Below are 26146 nucleotides of genomic sequence, written 5' to 3'. Positions count from 1 at the left end.
CAGTAGCCAACTGAGGCTGCAATTTTTACGGCAGACAGCGTGCTTTGGGTAATGTTCCACCGGCATTAAACATGTCTGGCTCAGCCCCCCCACCCCCAACCCGAGCCCTCTAGAGAGCAGACCTGCTGGAGAGCTCCAGCAAATGTTTAACCAGACAGTCCTAACCAGCTCCAGTGGCCCTGCAGGCTGGCAGCCCAGCGTCGAGCGGCATGGCTGCTATAGCTCAGCGTCTACAGGCTTTAACGAGGCAAACACAGCCTTCAGCGCTGTCAAACGCCGGCCTTATAAGGGCAATTGAGGGCTGTAATGACGCCATGTGTTCACTATGCTCTTGTTGACAAACACTTCTGAGATAAGTGAGACTTTCTCCCCGGGGAGAGGGGAAAGCATACCTCTTTGGCACTAATTCTACACCCATTAATCTTCTCATACAAATCTCGTCTTCCTTTAGACATAGATAATAATCCACAAACTGTCTCACATTAAACAAATTCAACTGAACAAATTCAAATTCAACCCTTTATTAAACACTTATAATAAATACTTACACAATAAATCCTTATACCATCCCCCTCTATTACCCATCTATCCGTTTCTACATATCATAACTGTAAACATGTAAACATCATGATAACGTTCCATTACCTGGACTCAGATGCATTAAATACTAAACCTCTTTAATATCCATACTAAGGATCATGCACTTCTTTGAGACTACTGATTATTCTTTAGACTCATGTAACTCTTTTATTCATTTCACCATCCATTTTATATCTTTTTCTGAATTACCACAAACATTGGTGACCAGGTCCTACACTCTACACATAGAATGGCCGGCCTTTCAACTTCTCTCCTAGTCTTGTTGTGAATCTCATGAGCCCTTTCCAATTTGCATGCTTAACCCCTTAACCTTTTTCTGCTTTTATATTAGATAAGCGAACATATCCAAACAGTCTTGAATCAGTGTTCCTGGTTTCCCCCCTGACCTCTGCCGAGGTTTTATCTCCTGAGTCACCAATGGCCAAAGTTCAGGCCACAACCCAGCCCTGGCTGACCAATCGGCTGGGTCTGCAGGTGAGCCTGAGCCCCTGGTCACCTCAAACACCTGTATTATCACACCTGCCGCCGCCAGTACTGGTGGTGGAGGGGGTCAAGGGGGTCATCGCCATGGCTCCTGTCAGTCTGTAGTCGAAACCAGTCCTCACGCGGATCGGCTGCAGCCCTGGGTCAGTTCCTTGCGCTGATATCATTTCCTCACTTGCGTTTCCTTAAAAAACACAACAGGATGGGGGGAAAAACGCATTAGTTGGGATGGCTCTGTGACTCTGTGTCTGCTGTGCTGTGGTTTTCTACCACAACAGTGCTAAACACCATAATCCATTGTGCTGCTGACCTCCCAGTCACCACTGTGGCCAATGGACCCTCTTGACTTCACCCTTAGGGTCTGAGAGGGAGGGAGGGAGGGAGGGAGAGGGAGAGAGAGAGAGAGAGAGAGAGAGAGGAAAGGAGAGAGGGGGGCAGGCAGCCAAGTCTCGAGTCTCAAAGGAAATCATATGGTAACGAAAAAACAAGGGCTCTTGTTTACGCTTACCACTCACAACGATAGAGGTCCTGTGTAGAGAGAGCTCATAGGACAGACGAGTAGGAGAGAGAACGGCTCGCGGCTCACCACTAGGAACTGATGGTGCAACTCACAGGGTTTCAAGTTGGGGCTAGTTCGCCCAAGCATCCCCTTGCAGGCAGTCAGTCGCATAATAGAAAAGTGGGACGCATGCCAGTGAAGATACAACATTTAATCGCTAAAGTCACGATCTTTTCAGTTCTAGGATGAGGTCAGACCCAGCAGATACACATAAACACACACACACACACACACACACACACACACACACACACACACACACACACACACACACACACACACACACACACACACACACGGGTGAATACAGGGATTCCAGATCTTGAGATAAACCAGTCCAAAGCAGGATAAAACAAACTCCAAGTCCAGCAGTCAAATATTACTGTTGTGAGCCAGTTCAACTTAAGGCCGTCTTGCACAACAAGCCCTCTGTATGGTGTAGTAGTGCATAAAAGAAACCGTAAGATGAGAACAAGAAAACACATCTTAAAATGTTTTAAAATGACAATTACAGCCACAATGCCCCCATACAGACGAAAGCACATACACTACACTTGATGACTCAGCTTCAGCATAGTGACTATAAAGTAGCAAACAACAAACAAGACAAAAAGAACAACGTGATGGAAAACAAGTGGAAACAATGTTTAGGTATAAAACAGCTTGTGTTCTTCAAGACCAGAGACTGCCACACTTTCATTCTGGTCCTGAAAAAAAACAGCTGTCCTACTACATAGAAGGTCAGTCGGAAAGCTTGGCCCTCATCTCTGGTCTGGACTCCAGGGGAAAAGCCTTGATGAAGTGCCACAGTGCATGTGCTGACATTTGAAATAAATAAATCTAATTTCTTATCGTCTGACACAAGCTGAAGGTCCTCCACATGCTAACAACGTTAGCGATTAATTGGCAGAATGATGGAGCAGTTGGCTCCATCGCTAGCTGCTACTCTTCACATGCCGCTAGCTGCTACTCTTCACATGCTGCAGACCATAGTGGACATTCACAATGGTATTGAGCGCTAGCACGAGGTGAATTTGGTACAATTTTAGTTACATTTAAATGTATTTGTTTAGCAGACTCTTTAGTGAGCGCTTTAGCGTCAATGATATTACAAGGGCCATTGTCCCCAGAGCAACTCGGGGGTTAAGTGCTTTGCTCAAGGGCTCAACGGTGGAAGCCGGGAATTGAACTCACAACTTTCCGCTCCCCTACCATCGGCCCAGTATTACAGTACACCGTATCAGCTGGTGCAGAGCATCGGGAAAGGCGGTGAGTGGGGCAAATGAGACGCCGACGCAGGAATAGCTTGAAATCTCGAAATCAAAAGCAGCCTACAAATGAGACGTATCAACAAAGATCAATGCCTGCTTCTGAGTGAGAAAGAACTTTTTTTATTTTCTGAAATCTGCCGCTGCTGGAGTTTCCATGACGTTAGGTCTACGCGGCTGTGCTCTACACACGCTCCAGAATCCAGCCGCTGTCTGTGTCTCCAGATAAAAGCCGGGCTATAAAACTCTCCTGTGACACGGCCCTGGCTGGACTTGACCAGAGCTCTGACTCTGCAGGTCCATAGTGTGTGTGTGTGTGTGTATGAATGTGTGTGCAATCTGTGCATGTGAGTTAGAGAGGCTGTTTGTATGTATGTGTGTGTGTATGAATGTGTGTGCAATCTGTGCATGTGAGTTAGAGAGGCTGTTTGTATGTGTGTGTGTGTGTGTGTATGTGTGTGCGTACGTATATGTATGTATGCGAGTTCGAGAGGGTGAGTGCGTGCGTGTGAGTTCGAGAGTGTGTGTGTGCGTGCAGGGGGTGGGTTCATGTGAGATGCATTTTCCATCTGACTGCTTTGGTACACTGAGTTCTCTGTGGAGAGGCCACTGGCCGGAGCGCTGGGCTGCTGGTCCAGGACCACAGGAGGGAGGCTACAGTATCCACCTCTCCACACAGCCTGTATCTGAACAGTCATACGCTACCCCACTCCTTTATCCCTTTATCTCTCTCTCTCTCTCTTTTTCTCTCTCTCAAACACACACTCACACACACACACGCCTGCAAATATGATCCATTTACATTACAGTGTTCCGTGATAGGGTGAGATGAGATTCAGGGCCGTAGAGAGTTTAACTAGCAGTCCAAACAACCTTTGGCCCACAAACTGAGGCTGCGTTTGGATGATGGGCAGTAGAGATGCGCGGTTCGCGGTTACAGCTGCGGACTCCGCGGTTAAACCGCGGATCGGGCGGATGACGTGAAGAAATATAATATTTTAATTAAATTCGGGCGGGTGGCGGTTGAACCAATCAAATGAAAAAAATATAGCCTATACATTGTTAAATTGTGTTACCTACATCCGAAAAAAACGAGCACACTTTGAAATAGTCAAATTTTCATCAGGCAGTTTGGCCTAGTTGCTTCTATGCATGCTGCTTTGTTTATCTATCAGAGACGGTGTTGCAGAATTGGTGTATTCCGATGTTTCACTGAGCAACCCCTCACGCACGCACGCACGCACACACATACACACACACACACACACACACTAAAGGTAACAAAGTTTAAATTAAGTAGCCTATCGTAGCCTACCAGCATGTTTTCCTCTTCATTGTGCAATAAGAAAGTAGAATAGGCTACAGTGCAAGTTGACCGATGATTCATCTCCCATGTCGCGTCTCGTTGCAGAGCCTTGGTAGGCCACTAAGCAAATCTGCAACCTATGAGCCCAGCTGCCAGTATTGGAGGAGGCCTAAACATCTCGTAGATGAGACTGACTGGGTTATTTTGTTTCGATATTATATATAAAACACATAGTCATTGTAGCCTACCATTCAGGGAATAGGCATTTAAAAGGGAGACAGATTATGGAGTGATATGACTCAGAACCGACATCGGGCAATGGCAGTGCGAGATGTTCAGAACGTAAGAGCAGCGGAAAAAAGAAGGTAAGAAAAATAGTCGGAAAACTTAGATGTGTAAGGCAAGCAAGCAAGTTTGGCGGTTGTTACTAAAAATGTGAACATGCACGTTGCACTGCTGTGCGGTGGGTTACAGTGCGTAAAGTAGCCTAATGTGAATGACTTGTTATTTTATTAAGGATTTCTTTCTTTTTGCAAAAAATAAAGTACAATAGGCATTAATTAGTAGGCTAAATAGCAGCATGTTGAAATGATGTGCCAAATTGCAATGATAAAATTGTAGGCTACAGGCCGATGTGCGTTTTATTTGGAGACTTTTGCGAGACAGAGACTGAGTTTGCTGCTGATATTCTGGGGATAGGCTACAACATAGCAAATGTAGGACTTTAGCCTTTTAATATATTTGCTGCATTGGATCAGTCTTTCTAGAACAGGCAAGAGCTTTCTAGCCTCACGTCAGCAGCACCGCATCACCCATATACATTAAAACAACCAGCGGATGGCGGGCGGGTGCGGTTTTGAAACTTGGTCAAAAAACGTTGGTGCGGATGGATGGCAGATGGATGATAAGTTTTGCTATGCGGTTACGGTTGAAATAATAGCCCATCCGCGCATCTCTAATGGGCAGGGATGTAGTGGAGGCTAAACGCAAGTAAACACAGTTTACCCACCTATTTCCCACCAAATTTCAGAAATAGTTTATCCACCTCTCATTAGAGTTTATCCACCTGTCAAAAGAGTTTATTCACCAATTGCAAGTTTTAACATTCAAAAATTACACTGTATTATCTACATATCTACATTCACAATATGTATACTCATCAACACTCTAGGAACCATTTAATACCATTGGTATTGTTATAAACTTTGGACCTCCACCATCATCAACCATGTTCTGAATTATCCAATACCGCATGGCGCAGTCCACCTCACCGTGATCACAGAATTCATAGTTTACCCACCTCTTATTTTACCACTACATCCCTGATGATGGGTCATACTCAAGCAATGAACTTATCTACAAGGTTGTCCTCTCTAGGGGGAAGCTGTAAGGGGATGAGTTAAAAGAGAATACTGTATAGGAGAGAGTGGAGGATCGGTGGAGGAGGGCAGCACAAAACCCAACTCACCCAACCAACAGTGTTAAATGCAGCCGTTGCCAACTGCTCTTTCATGTGTTCAGGAAGAGTATCAGCTTCTGAGGAATGGTTTATGGCTTTAGGGAGACTGCCAAGCAGAGAGCAGCAGGGAGAGAGGGGGAGAGGAGAGGAGGGTAGTGGAGAAGAGGAGAGGGGGAGAGGAGGAAAGGGGGAGAGGGGAGGAGATGAGGAGAGGCGTTGAGGAGAGGAGAGGGGAAGAGGAGGGTAGTGGAGGAGAGGAGAGGGGGAGAGGAGGGGGGAGGAGAGGAGAGGAGTAGGGGGAGGAGAGGAGAGGGGGAGAGGAGGGGGGAGGAGAGGAGAGGAGTAGGGGGAGGAGAGGAGAGGGGGGGAGGAAAGGGGGAGAGGAGAAGAAAGGACAGGAGAGGAGAGGAGAGGGGGACAGGGAGAGGAAGAGAGGAGAGTAGAGGAGAGGCCATTTGGTCTTGGCCATCCCTGTGAAAGCTGCTGTGAGTGAAAGCAACCCGCAGAGACCACGGGCCCGTCCCGACAGGCAGGTGGATAGCGTCCAGCAGCCCCTCAGCCCGGCGCCCTCCCCGTGCTTGCCTCTCTGCCACACCTCATCACACACACTGCGGGTTTGGGAGCCGGAGCGCGAGAACGGCGGCCCTGGCCTCGCCAGCGACCTAGCACACTCTTCAGATGTGTTTTTGCTTCGCCTCTCTTTCAGTTTCTCCACCTCTCCCTCCCTCCCTCCCTCTCTATCCCACAGTCCTGCTCTCTCTCTGTCTTTCTACACTCTCTCTTCACTAATTCTGTCTTCTCTTAGTTCCGCTCTTCTCTCCATTATCTATCTCTCCATTTCTCTTGATCTCTCTTCTCATCTTTACTCTCCCCATTTCCCTCTCTCTCTCTCTCTCTCTCTCTCTCTCTCTCTCTCTCCGTAGCAGGGCCTGTGTGCTGTGTGAAGCCTGTGGCGTGTCTTACGCAACACCCCATCGCGCCGTTTCAGAGCTGCCTCTCTCCCAGGACTGGGCCAGCGAGCCGGAGCCAACACAAACCCCACAAATAATCAAATCAAACTGCTAAATTACAGGGGGCTATTAGAGTCCAGCACACACCCTCTCTGTTTCCCCCACTCACTCACTCGCTTTCTTTCTTTCCTTTTCTCTCTCTCTCTCTCTCTCTCTCTCAGTCCTGGGAGTTATTCTTGCTTTGGTGGAAGGAGCTAGCAGCGGTGGGGTGGGGAGGTTGGGGGTTTGGGGTTGGGGGGGTGAAGGTGGGGGAAAGGGCTTCCAGATGCCGTCCGATTGCACATGATGAGTCAGAGCGTTTCAGTGGGCCAAGATTCTCAGCACTCTCCCATGGCACCTCACGCTGAAGCAGCCCCTTCACACACTCACACACACACACACCACCAACACCATCAACCCTCAGCCCTGCCTGCCTGTTTGCCTGTTGGAAACACTGAGTCAGCCAACTGGCCAAGGACTTTCCTTTCATGTTTATCTGTGGGTCCATAATGGGAGGCTGTCGCTCACATACACACACACACACACACAAACACACACACTGGTTCATGGAAGTAAGGCCCCCACTAATAATGTAAGTCATGCCAGAGAAAGCAGACAGTTATCAGAGAGCCCATTTCCCTGTTTCCTGCGGATGTGTTTGTTTGAGGTCCATCTCTCCCTGTGTGTGTGTGTGTGTCTGTCGGTCTGTGTGTGTGTGTGTGTGTGTGTCTATGTGTGCGTGTGTGTGTGTCTATTTGTGTGTGTGTGTGTATGTGTGTGTTTGTATGTGTGTGTTTGTGTGTCTATGTGTGTGTGGCGGGGGTCTATGTGTGTGTGTGTGTGTGTGTATGTGTGTGTTTGTGTGTGTTGCTGCTTTCACATAGCCAGGTTACACGACTATTCCAATTATGACCAGTGGTGATAGAGGCAACCAGCACTCTTTTCCTATGATCAAGTGTGTATATGTGTGTGTATCTCTCTCTCTCTGTGTGTGTGTGTGTGTGTGTATGTGTGTGTGTTTGTGGGGCAGCCTTACATAACCCCCCCAGTAACCCCACAGGGAGGAAATCATCAGACTGCAGTTTCCACTGACTGTCCCGATGCATTGTTCTGACCATGTCAGACGGAAGAGATCTCCACTCTGGCCAACCCAAAAAGGAAAAAAAAAAAGAACGAAAGAATGAAAGAATGAACGAAAAAGAAAAAAAGGACAGCCAAACACAAGTCATTTCCAATCAAAGGCCAGCCAATCCCTTTTGTTTTTCCCCTCCTTCCCTCCACCTCGCTCAGTCTTATCGGTCTCCTAATGAGGAATCACCCGTGCTGCCAAAGCTGCCCCCCCCCCCCAGTCCGACGAATCCAGCACCTCGTCTAACCTCTCTTTCCGCCCAGGCTCCCCACAGAGCAGAAGCCCGACGCACAAACGCGGCCTTTGCAAACACTTTCCACCGGGCTCCTTAATTAAACACACAAGACCTTCATCCTAAAAGCATTCCATGCCTTTATGCAGGATCCATGTCAAATGCCAGCTAGCAGAGCAGATGTTGAGCTTCTGGTGATTGCCATAAAGTCTGCTGCTCGTTCTTGCTACTGAGAGGGACTAACAGGGAAGCGATTCAGTTTCCATCGTTTGCAGTCCATCTCCTGTACTGAACTGAAAGCTCTGGCACAAACAAAGTTAATGAGGTCTAGTAGGCTGGATGAGAAAGCCTTCAAAATCCCCCTAACCCCCCCCCCCCCCTCCTCCCCCCTATAAAACAAGAAAACACAAAGTACATACCAGGGTGAGTGAGTGAGTGAGTGGATGGCAAAACTACTCACTTTTGGAAGGATTTGTTGAAATATTAGCCAATATAAGTCAGGGATCTGACCAGGCGTTAACAGGTGGTGTTTGTGGTAGGTTGGGCTGGATTGGACTTGGATAGCATAGTGTTGCATTCAGGTTGAGACTGGTTAAAAAACCTCAAGCCCCAATGCAAGCTTTCATCAGCAATGCTAAGATCATAGGTCAGATTTCTGCGCACATACAGATAAGGCATGAGACAAGAGGTATACCTGCACTGGGCTACAAATGACATCGCTCAAAAGGGGAACATGCTTTTCCAGGAGTACTGGAGATCCAGTTCAATGACTGGCCAGAGGACTAATAGTTTTGTAACTGGATCAATAAGCTTAGTTTAGTGACTTAAGAATTTTGTAACTGGCCTATGTACTATTTGTTTTACTCTGTTACTCTGCCAGTAGATTTGGTGTTTAGATATTTTGCAATAGTTATTGTGATCTGCCCAAGACCAATATGTTAGTAGTAAGTAGTACTCAGTCTTGCCAAGGGCTGGGACAAAAACTGTTTAGGCATAGACTAGAGTGAGTTTTAATTAATGTCTTAGTCATCCAGTGTGTGTTTTAATTAATGTCTTAGTGTGGTTTTTCAGCAGTCAGCAGTCTTCAGTCACACTTTTGATTATGAATATCTGGGGTTCAAAGAGAGAGATCTCTGAAAACCAAGAGAATGCTGGCAAGACAGTCAGTCGGACACCCCTCACACACAACTGCCCCTGAGCCCAAGTGGAACTGGCAAAAACGTGTACGTCTATGCATGTCTGTTAGTGTGTTTGCAGACGGAATACTAAGCAGCAGCTGTGGCAGCATAGATTTGGAGACATTTAAAGCACAGCAAAAGAGAGGGGGGGGGGGGGGGTAGAGAGAGAGAGGGAGAGAGAGAGAGAGAGAGAGAAGGGAGAGAAGAAGCCTATGAGGCAAGACTGATTATTTTAGCAGATTCAATCATGCACCAGCTGAGGAAAGCACGGTGCACCTTGTGGGACACAAGTTAAACAGTCCCAGCCTCTCTCTCTCACTCACACACACACACACACATATACACACACACACACAAAGTTCCAGCAACTTCAGTCTGGGACTACTATGGCGGCTGTGCGAGGGAAAGCTCAGCTTCACGGATCTCTGGTGCTTGTAGTGTGGGCTTGGTGTGGTGGTGGGGCAGATACAGATACTGGTTTTGGCCCTTTGTGGCCGCGGTGAAACACTTATGTGTAACTTCTCCATCCAAGCTGTGTGAGAGTCTCTGCGAGCCTCTGCGGGGGGACTGCTGTGCTCTCGTCTCGTCTCGTCTCGTCTCTCCTCTTTTGGACATGGTTGTTTATGACCCAGCGCTGGGGGACAGAAGTGAGCTGCAGCACACGTGGGAGTGAGCCAGACAGACAAGACAAGAAGAGATATGGGGAGAGAAAAATGTTTTCTGAGAGAAAGAGAGAGAAGGGGGGGGGAGAGAGAGAGAGAGAGAGAGAGAGAGAGGGAGGAAGAGAGAGAGAGAACAAAATAACTGGGCAGATACATAACTATGGGTTTTGAGAGACAGTTAGATGGAGAGAGATCAAGTTTAATACAATATTTATGGGGTGTTTGAGTGTACATGTGTGCGAGAGAGACAAAGAAAGAGGGAAAGAAAGAAAGAAAGGAAAGGAAGGAGAGGGTCCATGTATATAGAGTATGTGTGAGAAAGGGAGCAAGCAAGAGAGAGAGAAAGAAAGAAAGAGGGAGAGAGAGAGAAAGAGAGGGAGTGAGAGAGGAAGAGAGAGGGGGGGGGGTTAAGGGAGTGCAGAACAAAGCGCTCTTTGTGTGGTGCACACAGAGGGAGAGGAGGGGAGTGTTTAACAGTCTGCACTCACTGCATTCCTGCAGCCAGATTACCAGCCAGCCACACACACACACACACGCATGCAAGCAAGCACACACACAGAGGCACACACACACAACTTTTCAGATCCCAACGCACAGACTTAACTCTTAACTACATTCAGACCGCAATAAGTTCTACAGTTGGGTCTGATGTCTTTTCTAATCTTTTCTAAGATAGATAAGCACATACCTGCCATGTCTGACTAAACATAAACCTACTTCCTTCTGAGAGCCAGAACCACCACAGAACTGACAGAAACAGACACTGTCTAAGGTACAGTATTGGTCAGCTTCTGAGAGGTAACAGTAACAGAACTAGGGGGACAGGAACACCAGTTAAAGGACAACTGCACACTAATCCCCTCATACTCTGTGATGCACTTTTGATACTGTTTCTCTAGTTTGATGATGTATGCTCCTTATGCAATGTGAACACATACACACTCCCTCTCTCACACACACACACACACACACACACACACACACACACACTTATGTCCTCACACACTCACACACAGAAGGACTCCAAAACGGAAAGTCGAAGCATACAGAGAGGGAGGGAGGGAGGGAGGGAGGTCTCCTCACCTGGGAGCATGATGCTCAGAGGAATGCACTCCTCCTCGGGCTCGGCAGGGGATTGTGGGACGGCGGTGCGGTAAGAGAGAGTGCCTCCTCGACCACTCTCCGCTATCTCTGCCGCTATAAATACTATCTCTGCCGCTATAAATACTATAGATGACAGCTAATGTCAACAGCCTGGAAATGGCTAGCAGGCTAACAGGCGTGCATCTTGAATTTCCCCTGGGGATCAATAAATTATCTATCTATCTATCTATCTATCTATCTATCTATCAGATGATGCATTATAATGACTAAGGCCCGTTTCACACCGGGCGCGTGGTTTAAGCGTGTCAGCTGCATGGCGTGTCCGTTTTTATTTCGGCTCCCATGGTAACAGGTTAGACCTTGCACACCGCCTGGGTGACACGCACGTCTCAGACGCGGCTCGAGCCGCGCCAAAAACGCGTGCATCCTAGGAATAGGACGCCTATTTTTCACGCTCCACGCAAGCGTCTTGGAAGCGTTTCCATTCAAAACAGTGAAGGAAAAAATGACGTGAGAAAAAGTGACGTTCACGCCAGACTCTAATCTAGCATTGTTAGATGCGAGATGCGTGCCGATGCTTTGGAGATTAGTGTTCTGGTGAGGCTTTTGCTCATAGCTTACACTGCACTTTATGCATGCAAGCGTTTACAATACTGAACTTTGGATGAGTCAACCGACTATTGAGTTATTAATTCTCTTGACTTCATGATCATTTCATTAAACATTAGAGGAGACTGGTTTTGAGTGGAGACATGATAGCATTGAAAAAAAATGTCAGAAAGGCCGCTCAGTCTTGCCTACTCCTCGACTAAGGTGAGGTTAAATAGTTCATTTGTTTGAACGACTCCATTTTCTACTAATTCAACACTTTGGTTGTACATCAAACTGTTGCTTTTGGAATCAGATTAGCTAACCATTATAAATCATACCGGTGTGTTGACAGGCATTATACATCATTACGCCTCTTCAGTATGAAACGTACACAGAAACTCTTTACCACAAGATTTATCATGCGAGTATTGCACATGAGTGTGATTCCTGTATGTTTTCTTTTTGCAGTCATTTCCCATGTGTAGCTACCTCACCTCCCAGGTATGAGTCTATTAAAAGCCCTGGTGTGGTTTTGTGGGATGCTGCTGTTGTTGCTTTTTTGCGCTGATGTGACAGAAGTGAGAGAGCAGGAAGATCTGTCTAGTGGCCCTGCAGTCGGAGAGGAAAGAGGAAGTGCCCGATGGGGCGCCGATCTCCAGAGGATAGCCGCCAGGCGCTGGGAACGCCGGGCACGGAATAAACCACGGAACGTCAGGGCCATGGAACACGGAGAACACAGCACAGCACAGCACAGGACAGCACAGGACAGGACAGGACACCGCCAAGCCGCGGAACAAAAGGTCCATGGAACACACTGGAGATGGAAAATGGCAGGGATGGCGGGCAGTTAGTGGACAGGAGCAGGAGCGGGGGGCACTAAACACAGACCACTTCATCAGCCGCACAACAGGGGCTGCTGCCAAACTCACACTCCATCTGTCTGTCTCTTTCTCTTTCACACTCACACACACAGATGCGCACATGTTTCTTTCTCTTTCTCACATGTCTCAGTCTCTTTCACAGACACACACACACACACACACACATGCGCGCACACACACGCGTGCGCGCACACACACACACCCACACACATCTGAGAGCGTGCACACACACAAACAGATAAACACAGCCACAAATAGCTCCAAAAGGTGTCCAAACAGACAAACACAGATCAGGGGCGGAGCCAGAGGGGTGGCTTTGGGTGGCACAGGCCATCCTTGAAATTCGATTGGCCACCCCAGGTGCCACCCCGAAATCCTAGTCTACGATTGGCCATTATGACGGTCTAAGGCGGGACCTTTCTTGACGCATTTGCAGCGCTAGTTTGAAGTGTCAGACAGACTTAGGAAAGTGGCAAACACGCTTGCCATTACACATGACTTATTGTTTTTAGCATGTGAGTTTAGGCCTACAGGCTACTGCTTGTGCTAACACGCAAAGATATCTATTTACCTATCGCATCCAATGGCTATTTATCTAATCACACACACAAGTAGCGTTTGTTGAATCACGTCATCCTAGACTAATTTTCCTACCTGCTTATTGTACCTAGCCTGCCCAGCTAACATTTGCTAGGTCATTAAGTGTTAACTGTGGGCCTACTTTTGTAAAAGCGTTTAATGATAATACTGTCCTAATCAAGGTTTGAAAATCGGAGGTTCATTGTGGTACCTCCCTGAAATGGCTTTTTGCAGGTTGGGATGTCTGCTGTATGTTTATTTCGTCCCCCATGCCTGTTTTATTCGTCCCGGCCAGGAGGGACAAATTAAACATTGTGCATGTTCTACTTTTGCTTAAAGAATTCCTGAACGGTTTTGTTCAGAGCTGAAAGTGCAACTGTATTTGACAAAAGGCAGATGTAAGTTATTGCTAGTGACAAAATATTAACTTTCGGTGTGGTCTCTTTGTAAATTACGTGTAATTAAAACGTGTTTTGATCCCAGTTGTCCCTAGTGCATGGTGTCCTATATCCAAGGGGAATATTCTCACCCCTATGTATTGCCACTCTGGTTCGAGGGACAAGGGGTAGGCTAGGGGAAGGGGAAGAATAACAAATGGGATTGAGCCTTAGGGTCTGTAGCATTATGAATGTAACGTTATGATTAGATTAAGGTTAGTCTTTAATTGGTGTTTCATTCAAAAGTATTTTAAGCATTTAGTTGAGAGGTGTTTGTTGATTTTGGATTACTTTGTTATAGCTCTTTACCAGCTCAGACAAAAAAAGCAGGTCAAATTATTTTAACAGCTACAAAAATAGATGGCCGTAGATAGCCATATAGTATAATAAAATATATTTTAAAGGAACCGTATGTAAAAATTGTATTTCAATTAATTATAAAATTGCCCTGATATGTCACTAAACATTAAGAAATCATGTTCATTTCAAATACTTATATCACTGACAACAGTAGTCTGGCCAGGATATTGTCATTTAAAAAGTGAAGTTGCAGCCCTCAACTGATGTTGATGTTGTAATGTTGTGTTTTGGCCTAATGTGCCACCCTCCACCTATCTACTAATCACAAAGTCAGTGTTTCGTCATCCGGTTGCCAACTCTGCCAGTCAGAGGGGAGGGGACTACAGTGAAAGTGATTGTAGTACCCGTTTTGGCCACAATCTTACATACGGTTCCTTTAATGTCCCCATGATGGAATTTGTTTTAGCTCAGCATAACCCATTGATAGACAACTTAGATTTAATATGTTTGTTTATTTGTATTTGCATTTTATTCAAATACAAATACATTTTGCAGTATGTGAGAGTATGGTCTTTGCCCTTCAATTGATGAGTATGGTGTTTGGTGCATGGTTTTCCTAATGTATTTGTGCTAATTTAACATCTTGAGCCTTTTTCTATTTATCTGGATGTTTTGCCTCATGCCACCCTTGAATTAATCAGTGCCCCACTAGGGCCACCCTTGTTAAAAATGTCTAGAATCGCCACTGACACAGATGCAAGGTTTTGAAAAACATGAACAAGTGACGTCGCCGTCAAACGCTGACGTTTCTACTCAGAACACATCCTCAAAAGAAGACTCAGATGAAAAGCACTGACATGATGTGACAACGAAGACATATTTACTAACAACAGGGGGTGGGAGTGGGAAGAGGGAGATGTGGGGAGAGACAGAGAGAGAGAGAGAGAAAGGACAAACAGAGAGACGGCAGAGGACACCTAATCCAAGGGATTAGTGGCTACTCTCTCCTACTCTACACAACAGCACATGACCTTAGTGACACCAGTACATAAGGGTCATGAGGAAGATCATATATCTATCCATCCATCCATCCATCCACCAACCCACCCATCCATTTATCCATCCATCCATCTATCTATCTATCTATCTATCTATCTATCTATCTATCTATCTATCTATCTATCTATCTCTGTGGGTTTATAAAAGAGGGCTCAAGGGCGATGACTAACTTTGAGTCACTTTTCACTGCTTTCCTGTGTGTATCAGAATAGGACACCCACACACACACCCACACCCACACACACAGGGACATCCGCACAGATCCAAGCATCCCGAGGCAGGGGATGATTGAGAATGATTCATAAGCACTCCCAGGATTCCAGCGGCATCGCTCATATCCGGACCCCAGGGCCTCTTATTCCAATCATCGACACATTCCAAATAATACAAATATAAAATTCCTATAAAATGAATGTAGAATATAAGCGTATAAAGACCCGGCGACATAATTTGTATCTATAAACAACTGGAAAACTTCAGAGCTGATTTCACGACCCTTGAGTGTGAGCCAGAGCCTGGAGGGAGTTGTTTCACCGAGCAGGAGTTGCTGTGTTGCAATGCCTCTCTGGCTTCTTATCACTGCGCATGAATGCACAGATATCAAAACCACATTAAAACACCCGGCATTCCAAGCCCGCATTCCAAGGCGTCCACATGCACACTCCTCCGTCTCCCCCCCCCCCCACCTCTCTCTCTCTCTCGCCAGTGCTAATGAAAACCAGAGTCTGGCAGCTCTGCAAGAGAAGAGGGAGTGGAGGGCCCAGGGGCCTTAACCAAACAGCTCTGCGTCCGGATCTGATGATACTCACACTCGCTCACATATGCATGCTTGCAATGATTCCATACCAATCAGCGTTTGCAGTGAGGGCCAAGGCAGGCGCTGCTTAGACTCAGCAGCAGAAGCCCAAGTGGTGGCAGCAGCGACACTGGGGCCAGGACTCTGAATCCTCTGAAGGCTCCAGCTCTGACAGATTGGGGAGAGAGGGGGGGGGGGGGGGGGGGTGGAAAAGGAGGAGGTGGTGGAGGGGGTGGGGGGTGGGGGGGGGGGGGTTGAGTGAGGAGGAGGAGGGGAGGGGGGTGAGGAGGAGGTGGAGAAGGAAGCAGAATTCCTCCTGAAAGATGAGGTATTTTTCCATTTCCTCAGGAGCGCGCTGGACTAAATTGTTTTTGGCCATGGCACGCTCAAGCCTGACCCTGTGGTGTTCGAAGATACACACACACACACACACACACACAAACAAACAAACTCACACACACACACACACACACACAAACACCCCCCCCCCCCACACACACACACACACCGCACCCTGTGGTGTTCGGAGACAGTGCTGAGGTCAAGGGTGAGCTCCAGCCCAACGGCTGCTCTCCATCAGGACTTCCCCTAATAAAATAAAAACACTCAACTTTGAGTAGATTATCGAAACTGGAAATGTGTTCTGAAACTTGGGCTAGTCTGTTGCTTTTTGCTATGCTACACTTGTGCTACGAGTGCATTTTGTTATGCCATACATGTGCTACAAGTTTTTAAACTATTCTTTGACTATTGCCCTTCTATGCTTTTACCAACTATTCCTGTTTGCTTTTGTTTATGTAAATCACATTGAATGACCTCTGTGTATGAAATGCGCAATATAAATAAAGTTGACTTGACTTGACCTGACTTGACGAGTACTTTTTGTTATGCCATACTTGTGAGTACACAAGACCTTATTCAGAATATCAACTCTATATTAGTGTGGCATGCCATATATTCTGATCACAAAAAAAACATTCTTCTTTCAACCTTGTGTATTGTACAAGTACTGATCAGGAGTCGTGATCAATTAACTAATCACCATATAGCTAGGTTGAGGTGTGCACACGTCCGATGCGCATTTGGAGTATGGAACAAAAGCCGAGTTTAGGACTGGAGATTTGAGATGAACTTCAACCCCATGCTGACTAAGGACACAGCTGTAGCCCATAATACAGATCTCACATTAATGGAGGCATCAAAACCCACGTTAGAATTTGACACAGTAGCATTCTTCTCCTTTCTCATCCTTGATATCAATAGGGAAGCAATAGGGATTTTTTACTACTGACTACTGTAAGCTGCCTAAAAATGATGACCTCGTAATGCCACGCTGCCTACCACTCCAATGACCTCAGGTTTCATTGTATCTTCATGAGAGTGTGGCTTGGTATGGCATGTTTGTGTAACCTTTGTGTTTGTGTGTGTGTATGTTAGAGAGAGTGGGTCTATGTGTGTGTGTGTGTGTGTGTGTGTGTGTGTGTGTGTGTGTGAGTGTGTGACACCAGGGCCGTAAAAGGCAGCTGTTCTGCACTCTCTCTCTCCCTCCCCAGGGCCGCTTGACTTCACCAGCGCGGCGTATCCTACAGCAGGCCTGTAAAAGGTCCTGTAACAGAAGCCCCATCAGAGTTTCCAGTCTCCTCATTAAAGGCTCCACAGATGCCCTGGCCGCTGTGCCGAGCCACAGAGTAAACGCGCCCTTCAAAGCAACGACCCCTGTAGGTGCTCCACAGGGACAGGAGAGGAAGAGAGGGAGGGAGGGAGTGAAGAGGAGTAGAGAGTGATGGATGGGTCACACACGTGTGATTACAAAATGCGCTACTGTGTGCTAGAGTAACATGGGCTCACATGGTAGGCTCACCTGTGGCTCGGACAGGGAGAACGCTAGCACTAACAAGGAGCTAATGGAGTCGCAGGCATCTCAGGTGTGTGCTATCCCCCCCCCCCTCCGCCTCCCCGTGCTACGTGATTAGAAGGCGGCAGGGTAATAGGATTACGCGAGCGCAATCCGAGACGGCGGACAGTGTCTCAGAGAGGGGGAGCGTGGGTGTGGGAGCGCTGGAGAGACAAAACGATCCCTGCGAATCTGAGCGAACAAAGAGGCAAGATGATTCCTTGCCAGAGGGGTTAGTTCATACATCTGGCGGATCCAATCACGGCACCTGACGTGGAGTGGCACACCTTGGATGTCAGGTGTCACTCTGAAGTTATCTCAGAGGTCTCAGGGACATGCAGAAACGTGTACAATTGCATCAGACAGACATGGGGGTGGGGAGGCATAGAGGAAGAGAAAGAGTGGGATGAGTCTCGTGTCCTAGCGAGGCTGGGCCTGTGCACCCCGCCCCCCCTCCAATTACAACAACCAATCAGCTGCCACCAGGAAGCAGATGTATGTGGAGACACATGGACACATACACGGGGACACGTAAATGCGTAAAGTGGACACAAACGCATACAGACACACACAGAAAGGTAAACACATAGTTAGTTCACTGACTGGTCTAAAGTGCTGCAGTTCACTCTCTTTTTCACACACACACACACACACACACACACACACACACACACACACACATACACACACACACACACACACACACACACACACACACACAGAAAGGAAAACACATAGCACATATCACAACAGACAGACTGGCCTAATGTACAGCAGTTCACAGGTATCATCTCTCTCTTTCTCACTCACACACACACACACACACACACACACACACACACACACACACAAAGTGCTTCTCTCGTTTCCTTTCACATCACACCAGCAACTGTAATGCCTGCAGCATCCAAACAAGTGGAGAAGGTTAAGGAGAAAGGAAAGGCTTCTCCGATATCACTCCACCTCTCCTGCACCCCACCTTGGGGAGCCACGTCCATCCCAGGAGGGCCTCAGCCCACGTCCATGTGAGACCAGCCCAGCAGTGGGCCGCTGCACACCTGGCGGACCGGGCCTTGCGGGACACCTGGACACTACCTGAGAGCTAGATACTGTACCACGCATCACTGAAGAATCACCTCATCCTCAAAGGAGATCAGCTCACTGTGGAGTTTAGACTTCCCCCACTTTCAGTGTTTACACAACGCGGCTAATCAGCTCCAAGCAGCTGCTAAATGGAGGGAGATGTTAACTAACTTCATTTTCAGGTCAAATTAGAGTTCACTCTCTTGACTACACAGGAGTGCATAAGAGCTGGACAGGACAGGACACACTTTCATTTTTCGTTTCCTCCGTCAGTGTGGCATTCCCTCCTCAAGCTAGCTGTTAGCAGTCACGTTTACATTCCCTCAAGAGCACCAGAGTAGTATACCACAGTATCCTCAAGCTAGCTGTTAGCAGTCACGTTTACATTCCCTCAAGAGCACCAGAGTAGTATACCACAGTATCCTCAAGCTAGCTGTTAGCAGTCACGTTTACATTCCCTCAAGAGCACCAGAGTAGTATACCACAGTATCCTCAAGCTAGCTGTTAGCAGTCACGTTTACATTCCCTCAAGAGCACCAGAGTAGTATACCACAGTATCCTCAAGCTAGCTGTTAGCCATCACGTTTGCATTCCCTCAAGAGCACCAGAGTAGTATATCAGAGTATTCTCAAGCTAGCTGTTAGCAGTCACGTTTACATTCCCTCAAGTGCACCAGAGTAGGCCACTGTACCCGTCAGCCACTCTTCACTATCCTGTCAATGAAGGCAAAATGGCCCCCTAAAAATTATCATCATCTACCAGAATTCACTGTGACAGGTGTCGGGTGAAAACTCCTCTCAAGACCTTTCACATTTCTTCAACGACATTCATGCCACCACCAATTTCTATCACATCTGTGTAGGCTAGCATTTAGCTCCTCGTCCTTTAGCTAAACGTACATAACTTAAATAAGCTTCTGCTTTACTAGATGCTAACCGTAATGACATCCATAAGGTTTCACTCAAGCATTCAGTCTCTCTGCAAAGACAATGCTTAGAAGATGGTGTGAGGTTTAATGGATGTGACTATGGGAGCAAAACACACACGCACACGCACACACACACACACACACACACACACACACACACTTCAAATCCTTAATGTGTCTGTGCGTGGCTGAAAGCCGATCACGCCCACTGCCACACCGCTCCCCTGTCGCCCAATCCAAGGCCCAGGAGTCTGAAGTAATCCCAACGCCAAGGACAGGAAGTTACATAATGGCCAGCATCAGAGAACATAATGAGAGCAACATGCCGTGGATGGATAGAATTGTAATGAGATCATTCAATGAGGACGATAGAAAGATAGACTGAAAGGAGTGACTGATAGAGTGAAAGAGAGAGAAAGAAAGATAGATAGATAGAGAGAGAGAGACAAGGAAAATAAGAGAGGAGTTGGGACTGAAAAGCTCTTTTCAGATAGCCAATAGAAAAGACTCGCGGCCAGAAAAAGACAAAGCAAGGTCAAAAAGCTCTTGTCCAGCATTGGGGAGAACGAGAGACACACTCCCTCGTACCTTACGTAACAGTAATGACTGTTTTTTTGCAAACATTTGGTACGCGTCTGTGAGCAGAGAGAGAGAGAGAGAGAGAGAGAAAGAGAGAGAGGGAGAGAGCGCACGAGTATGTGAGCTCATAGGATTGTATGCGCTTCTGGAGAGCACATCTGTTTAAGATATCCTGTTGTTAATGTGGCCCAAAATCTTGGCCTGCTAGAATGGCATGAAGTCACACAGAAAGGGAAAACATTTGCTTGAAGTATATGTAGGGGATGCGTTTCCACTGATGCTATAACTTATTCCACTAACTACTCCAATGCCTTTACAAAGTAGGACAATCTCATTACAATCATCATCATCATCATCATTATCATCCTCATCGTTGTCGTCGTCAACATCAGCAGCAGCTGCATGTTCTGCATCAGTGGTGCAATTACCACCACAATCACCAGCATTAAGCAACATCACTACAGTGGTCAGTTAAAAAGGGGACAAAAACACTATGACAGCCACCAGAAGGCTTTAGGTCACATGACACTTCTAGCATCACCATCACTCATCTTTACCTAGCAGCACCAGAGACTCTCTAATGAGGTGACACAGAACTCAAAGAATTTCCCTTAGAAATGTATGGGGTTAGTTCGTAATGCCAAAATGGCACATATCCCATTCCTTCCTGAAAGTAACATAAGAATAACGTCTTTAACCTTATTTTAGCGATTTGGGGGTAGATATTTGTATCGTTCAATACAGGTTGAAACAATGATTCGCCTGATGTACTTCTTATGTCATTCATATGACCCCCCTTACGCATGTCTCCCCATTCATTTGAATAGGAAAATAGCTGCCCAAAATAGCTGCCCGAAGTGTGTTACCAAGTTACAAGCGTTACCAAGCATTCACAAGCGAGGGGACTTGCCTACATGGACCTAGGTAGCACTGCCAGACTCATAGTCAGACCTAGAGCATCCCGTGCATTGCCAAGAAAGACCTTGTGTGTGCTGATTCTCCTAGTTAAAAAGTTGGCAGTTTCTTTGGCTTGAGGAATCTTGCTCAGTAAGCAAAATGATGTCCTCAATACTAGATTGCCCATCATTTTTAAGTGCCCAAACAGTTTTTCTGTCTACTCACAACTTAATACCACTCCCGCTGAACAAGAAAGTAATCCATGAGGCTGTTCATTAATACGTTAACTCATTTAGAGCAAATCTGATACATCTCTCCAGGGTTAGCCTATCTCTTCAAAATACTCAAAGGCATTAAGTCATTCCAACTCACAACTTCAAATCCTTCTAGCTTTAAGTTTAAGTATAAGTATAAGTATATATACTCTTTTGATCCCATGAGGGAAATTTGGTCTCTGCATTTATCCCAATCTGTGAATTAGTGAAACACACACATCATACAGTGTACACACAGTGAGGTGAAGCACACACTAATCCCGGCGCAGTTAGCTGCCTGCATCAACAGCGGCGCTCGGGGAGCAGTGAGGGGTTAGGTGCCTTGCTCAAGGGCACTTCAGCCATGCCTACTGGTCGGGGTTCGAACCGGCAACCCTCCGGTTACATGTCCGAAGTGCTAACCAGTAGGCCACGGCTGCCCCTTTTAAAGGCAATTTTTCACATAGATCTCCCGGCAATTTTTCACATAGATCTCTCTGTGTACTGTCAGTACGAAACAAGTAAGGGATAATGTATAGAACGCCGGTCATTATTGGGAAAATAATTCCCGACAGGGCGAAACAATAAACTCCCCACGATGTGACTCTTTAGCCTACATAGCCTAGGCTATAGCCTATTTGTTACCGTTTCATCGTGGCTTTTGGTGAGAAACAAATAGTTCGACAACAGCACATGCTGAACTTGAATCAAACATTCTTTAGAACACAGCTGATCAACCGTCTGCTTTCACTTTTGAATGAAGTTCCAGTCCTTGCGTAGTGATATGAAAGACGTGAAATAGAAGCACAAAGCCCATTTTCCTTGACAGCGGTCTGTTATACTTAGCAACGGTCTGTTATTGAGAATTAGCAGACCACCGAACATTGGGAAGGCCCATTGTTGGGAAGTTGGGAAGGCCCATTCAAGTGAATGGAGCATTCTGCAGCATTATGAAGAGCCGTGTAATAAAACAAAAACAATCGGTTCTACCTAGCTCGAGTTGCTGCAGCCAACAGCTAGAGTTGCCAGGCGGCTATGGTGCTCCACTCTGGGGGGCATATTCATGAGCCCCCATGTTTGCCAGAATTCTCCTTTAAAAGGTCCCAGTACTTAGGGCAATACTCTGCTTTATTTTTACTGACACAAAGTCCTAATCCCTCCACTAAAATAGGAGGAGCCGAGCGTAAAATATTTGCAGCTCCGCAACTGTTCTCCTGGAGAGGAGGTTTTGCATATTGCTGCATGGGTCGCCTGAGAGCCACAATGGCCAATGATTTCATCGGGTTGTTTGGGCGCTTCACCGTCGCTCGGGGTTATGTGTGAGGAGGAGTGTAGCTGCCCTGCGGCTGGCAGCCCGCTGTGCCGAGGGTGCTTTCTCTGCCCTCATCAGTAGGTCACAGCAGCTGCCCCAGTAGCTAGCCATGCCTAATGGCCTTTAGGGTAGCCATGAAGGATCCTCTTGTTGTGTGGGGGGAGAGTACTCTGTGTGTATGTGAGTGTGTGTGTGTGTGTGTGTCTGTGCGTGTCTGTGTGTGTGTGCGTGAGAGTAGTGTGTTGTTTTTTTTTTTAATACTGGGCCTTTATTTAATGCTGGCAGGAAGTTGGGATCTCATCAAAGAAGGGCTTGTTAAGAGGGAGAGGGATGAGAGGGGAGCCATTCAATGACTGTGTGCGAGTGTGTGAGATACAGTCCGCACACATACACACAAACACACATACACACACACACATTCAGACAGACCGGCGCAACATACAAACCCCTGCCTCGGAGCAATGGGAAAGTGAAACAGAGGCCAGTCAGTGTGCACAGGCGCACACACACACACACACACACACAGTTTTGGCCCTTATAATCTATGTAAAAACCACTCGTACTCCACATCTAATCTCCCAGCCCCATCAGAGCCTATACGACTCTCCTAATCTCTTCCCTCTCTCTTCCCATAGCCTCGCTCTCTCCCTCCTCTCCTCTCTCCCTTTACCTCTCTCCCTCTCTACCTCTCTCTTCCCATGGCCTCTCTCTCCCTCCTCTCCTCTCTCCCTCTTCCTTCACCTCTCTCCCTCTCCCTTCCTCCTCTCCTCTCTCTCTCTTCCTCTCTTCTCTCCCTCTTCCTTTACCTCTCTACCCCTCTTTTCCTCTCCTCTTTCCCTCTTCCTTCACATCTCCTCTCTCTCTCTCCCTCTTCCTTTACCTCTCTCTCTCTCTCTCCTCTCCCCCCTCTCTCTCTCCCTCCTCTCTTTCTCTCTCCCTCTCCTCTCCCTGCACTCAGTTTGTTTTCTGGGTGCTTTTCCACTCCACTGTCCAGGGTAACTGGAGCCGGATCTGACTAATCCCCAGGTCAGCTCTGCACATGAGGATGAGGCGGGAGGATGGTTATGCAGAAGGACTCCAGCAGGAGGAGGCCAGGTAGAAGCACAGGCAGGTCAGCTCCAGGGATGTGGGACACCACAGTAGCTTTCCACTAGCAGCGTTAACCCTTCAGAAGGGGAGTTTTGAATGTTCTAACAGAAGATTCTGTTCCGCAACAATGTAAGGTTCTAAAATTCCATGTTGAATTCAATGAACCGAGATATTCTTTAGAACGTTCCATTTCCAACATTCCCGGCTTAAGGGTGCACTACATCATTTTTTCGGTTTTGGTTGTTGTGAATAGAAAGTCTAACGGTTATAAAAGGTTTTCCAGACTTGCGTAGATTTGAAGAGTAATGAGAGTATCCTGTTACTTAGTACTAAGTAGCCACTTAACATGTTTGAGTCTTGAAAATGGCAAGAATAATGAAGGGGAAAAAGCCTGCAACAGGACACTTATAATAAGGGGGAACTTTGAGAGAGACGTTAAATCATGTCTTTGGATTTGCATTACTGTTGTAAGCCTAGACTCATTTGTGGTTGTTTTCAAAAACATTCAAATCAGAGTAGTATTATTACTACGTAAATATGCTAATGCTTCCCTCCACTTCTCCTTCTGCCATTCTTTCGTCTGTGCCTTCAGAGCGCAACTTGTCAACACCAGCGCAGGCATTTTAATCAAGAGAGTAGCTATGATAGCAGCACTTGACCCTCTGCCACGAAAACACTGTAGCAAAAGCAGCAGGAAAAACAGGGCTGGAGCTGAAGCGAGGTCGAGATGAAAGCACAGTGGGGCCTTTAAAACAAACATGGGATTAAAACAGATGCTATCGCAATGGTGCATGTGAGGGGCATGAGGGGGGGGAACCGGGACTGGGTTCCGTCTACCACGCACTGGGCTGGGAATGATGAATACACACAAACACACACACACACACACACACACATATGCACGTACACAAGCATACACACATGCACGCACACACACACACACACACACACACACACACACACACACACACACAAGCACGCACACACAAGAAAACACAAAAGGTCATCTCTTTGGGGTTTTCAAGCATCTTTTTTGCCCTCTCTCTCCTCTGGAGCTTTCATCCTGCAACTACATTGTGGAATGCACTTTTGAGGACGCAGTTTCAGAGCCAAATCATGCTCGACACCCCCAACCCCCCGTCCCACACACAAGACACACACACACACCATATCTCTGAGGAGCCAGATTTATATTTATGCATCTGTGGCTTTTGCAGGGAGATGATTTAGAGTGAGGGAGTGAGCGGGTGTGGGCTTTTCAGAGACACCATATCCAACTGTGATGGAAGAAACCTCCGTTTACCAGCAGGGTCTGCTTACACACCTGGAGTTTATCAGCGACCGATCTGCTGTTCTGCTATAAACTCAAACAGCTATGGATCACCTAGGCCCGTATTTACCAGGAGCAGGAAATCTGTCCTTACCTGACTGCATTAGGAGAGGCCGCAGAGGGCCAAACTTATGTCATAAACTGATTTTGCTCGTTCAAAAGGTCACAGAATATTTGTGTTGACCTAGAGTACAAAATATTTCTGGGAGCTATCATTCCAACTCCAAAGTAAGGGATAATGTATCGAATGCCGGTCATTATTGGGAAAATAAACCCCGAAAGGGTGAATCGCCCTGAAGGGATTAATTTTCCCAATAATGACTGGCGTGATACAGTATCCCGCTTATTATACGGCTACTTGCCAAAACGAAAAAATAAACTCCACGATATGTCTCTTTACATTTATTTGTTACCATTTCGTTGTGGCTTTTGCTGAGAAACAAAAGTTCGCAACACACGCTGAACTTGAATCAAACGTTCTTTAGAACTCAGCTGATCAACCGTCTGCCTTCACTTTTAAATGAGATCCGTTGCCATTGACAGCGGTCATTATTTAGAGGTCCTTAGGAGAAAATAATGATCGGTAGAACTTTGGGAAATGCCATTCAAGTCAATGAAGCGTTCTACTTGCATTGTGAAGAGCCGTATAATACACCCAAATAAAGTTAGTCTCAACTGCATGGACTGTAAATGTACTGGGAACACAGAATTTACTTAACACCTTTTTAATAGCACAGGAAACGTTTGATAATTGGACATTAATTGGAATTGGATAATTGTTCAAAAGTTGATATAAAAATCATATGGTGCTGCTTATAACCTTCAAAAATATCTGTCCGATGACCATTCTTATACATTGGCAGACTCTAGTGTGGGTGTAGCGAAGGGAGAGAGCAGTCACCCCACCTGGCCTTGAACTCCAGAGTACTAAACCTGCAGCTTGACTGCAACCCCAAAGAGCCAGGCTCAGTGGTATAGCACATACTCAACCGTAGTGAGTGTTTCAGTGTTGAACTTGGTTCAACTTTCAAAGCGTAATGCAAGCGTAGACCGTACGTGTAACTTGGGAACGAGACAGAACTTCTTTTGAATTATAATGGTCTGAGCATTGCGTTACGCTTAACCTGTCCGGCTTCATTATTTCCAATGTGATCCCCACCTTATGCCC

General features: G+C 46.7%; 1 protein-coding gene across 1 annotated transcript in view; it reads right to left on the bottom strand.

The window, feature by feature from the left end:
• Nucleotides 1–1097: 1097 nt before the first annotated feature.
• rad51b (RAD51 paralog B) overlaps nt 1098–26146 on the bottom strand; it is a 42696-nt gene continuing 17647 nt past the window's right edge. The window contains exon 10 of the mRNA XM_076271950.1: nt 1098–1267. Coding sequence (XP_076128065.1) covers nt 1098–1267 — 170 coding nt within the window. The remainder of the gene's footprint in view (nt 1268–26146) is intronic.

Source organism: Alosa pseudoharengus, unplaced genomic scaffold (genome assembly GCF_046254945.1).
Source record: "Alosa pseudoharengus isolate Yale_2024_CS ecotype anadromous, Long Island Sound unplaced genomic scaffold, YU_APseudo_1.1 YU_APseudo_1.1_scf_7, whole genome shotgun sequence".
NCBI classification, from domain to species: domain Eukaryota; kingdom Metazoa; phylum Chordata; class Actinopteri; order Clupeiformes; family Clupeidae; genus Alosa; species Alosa pseudoharengus.
This window is presented reverse-complemented; position numbering and strand designations above follow the sequence as displayed.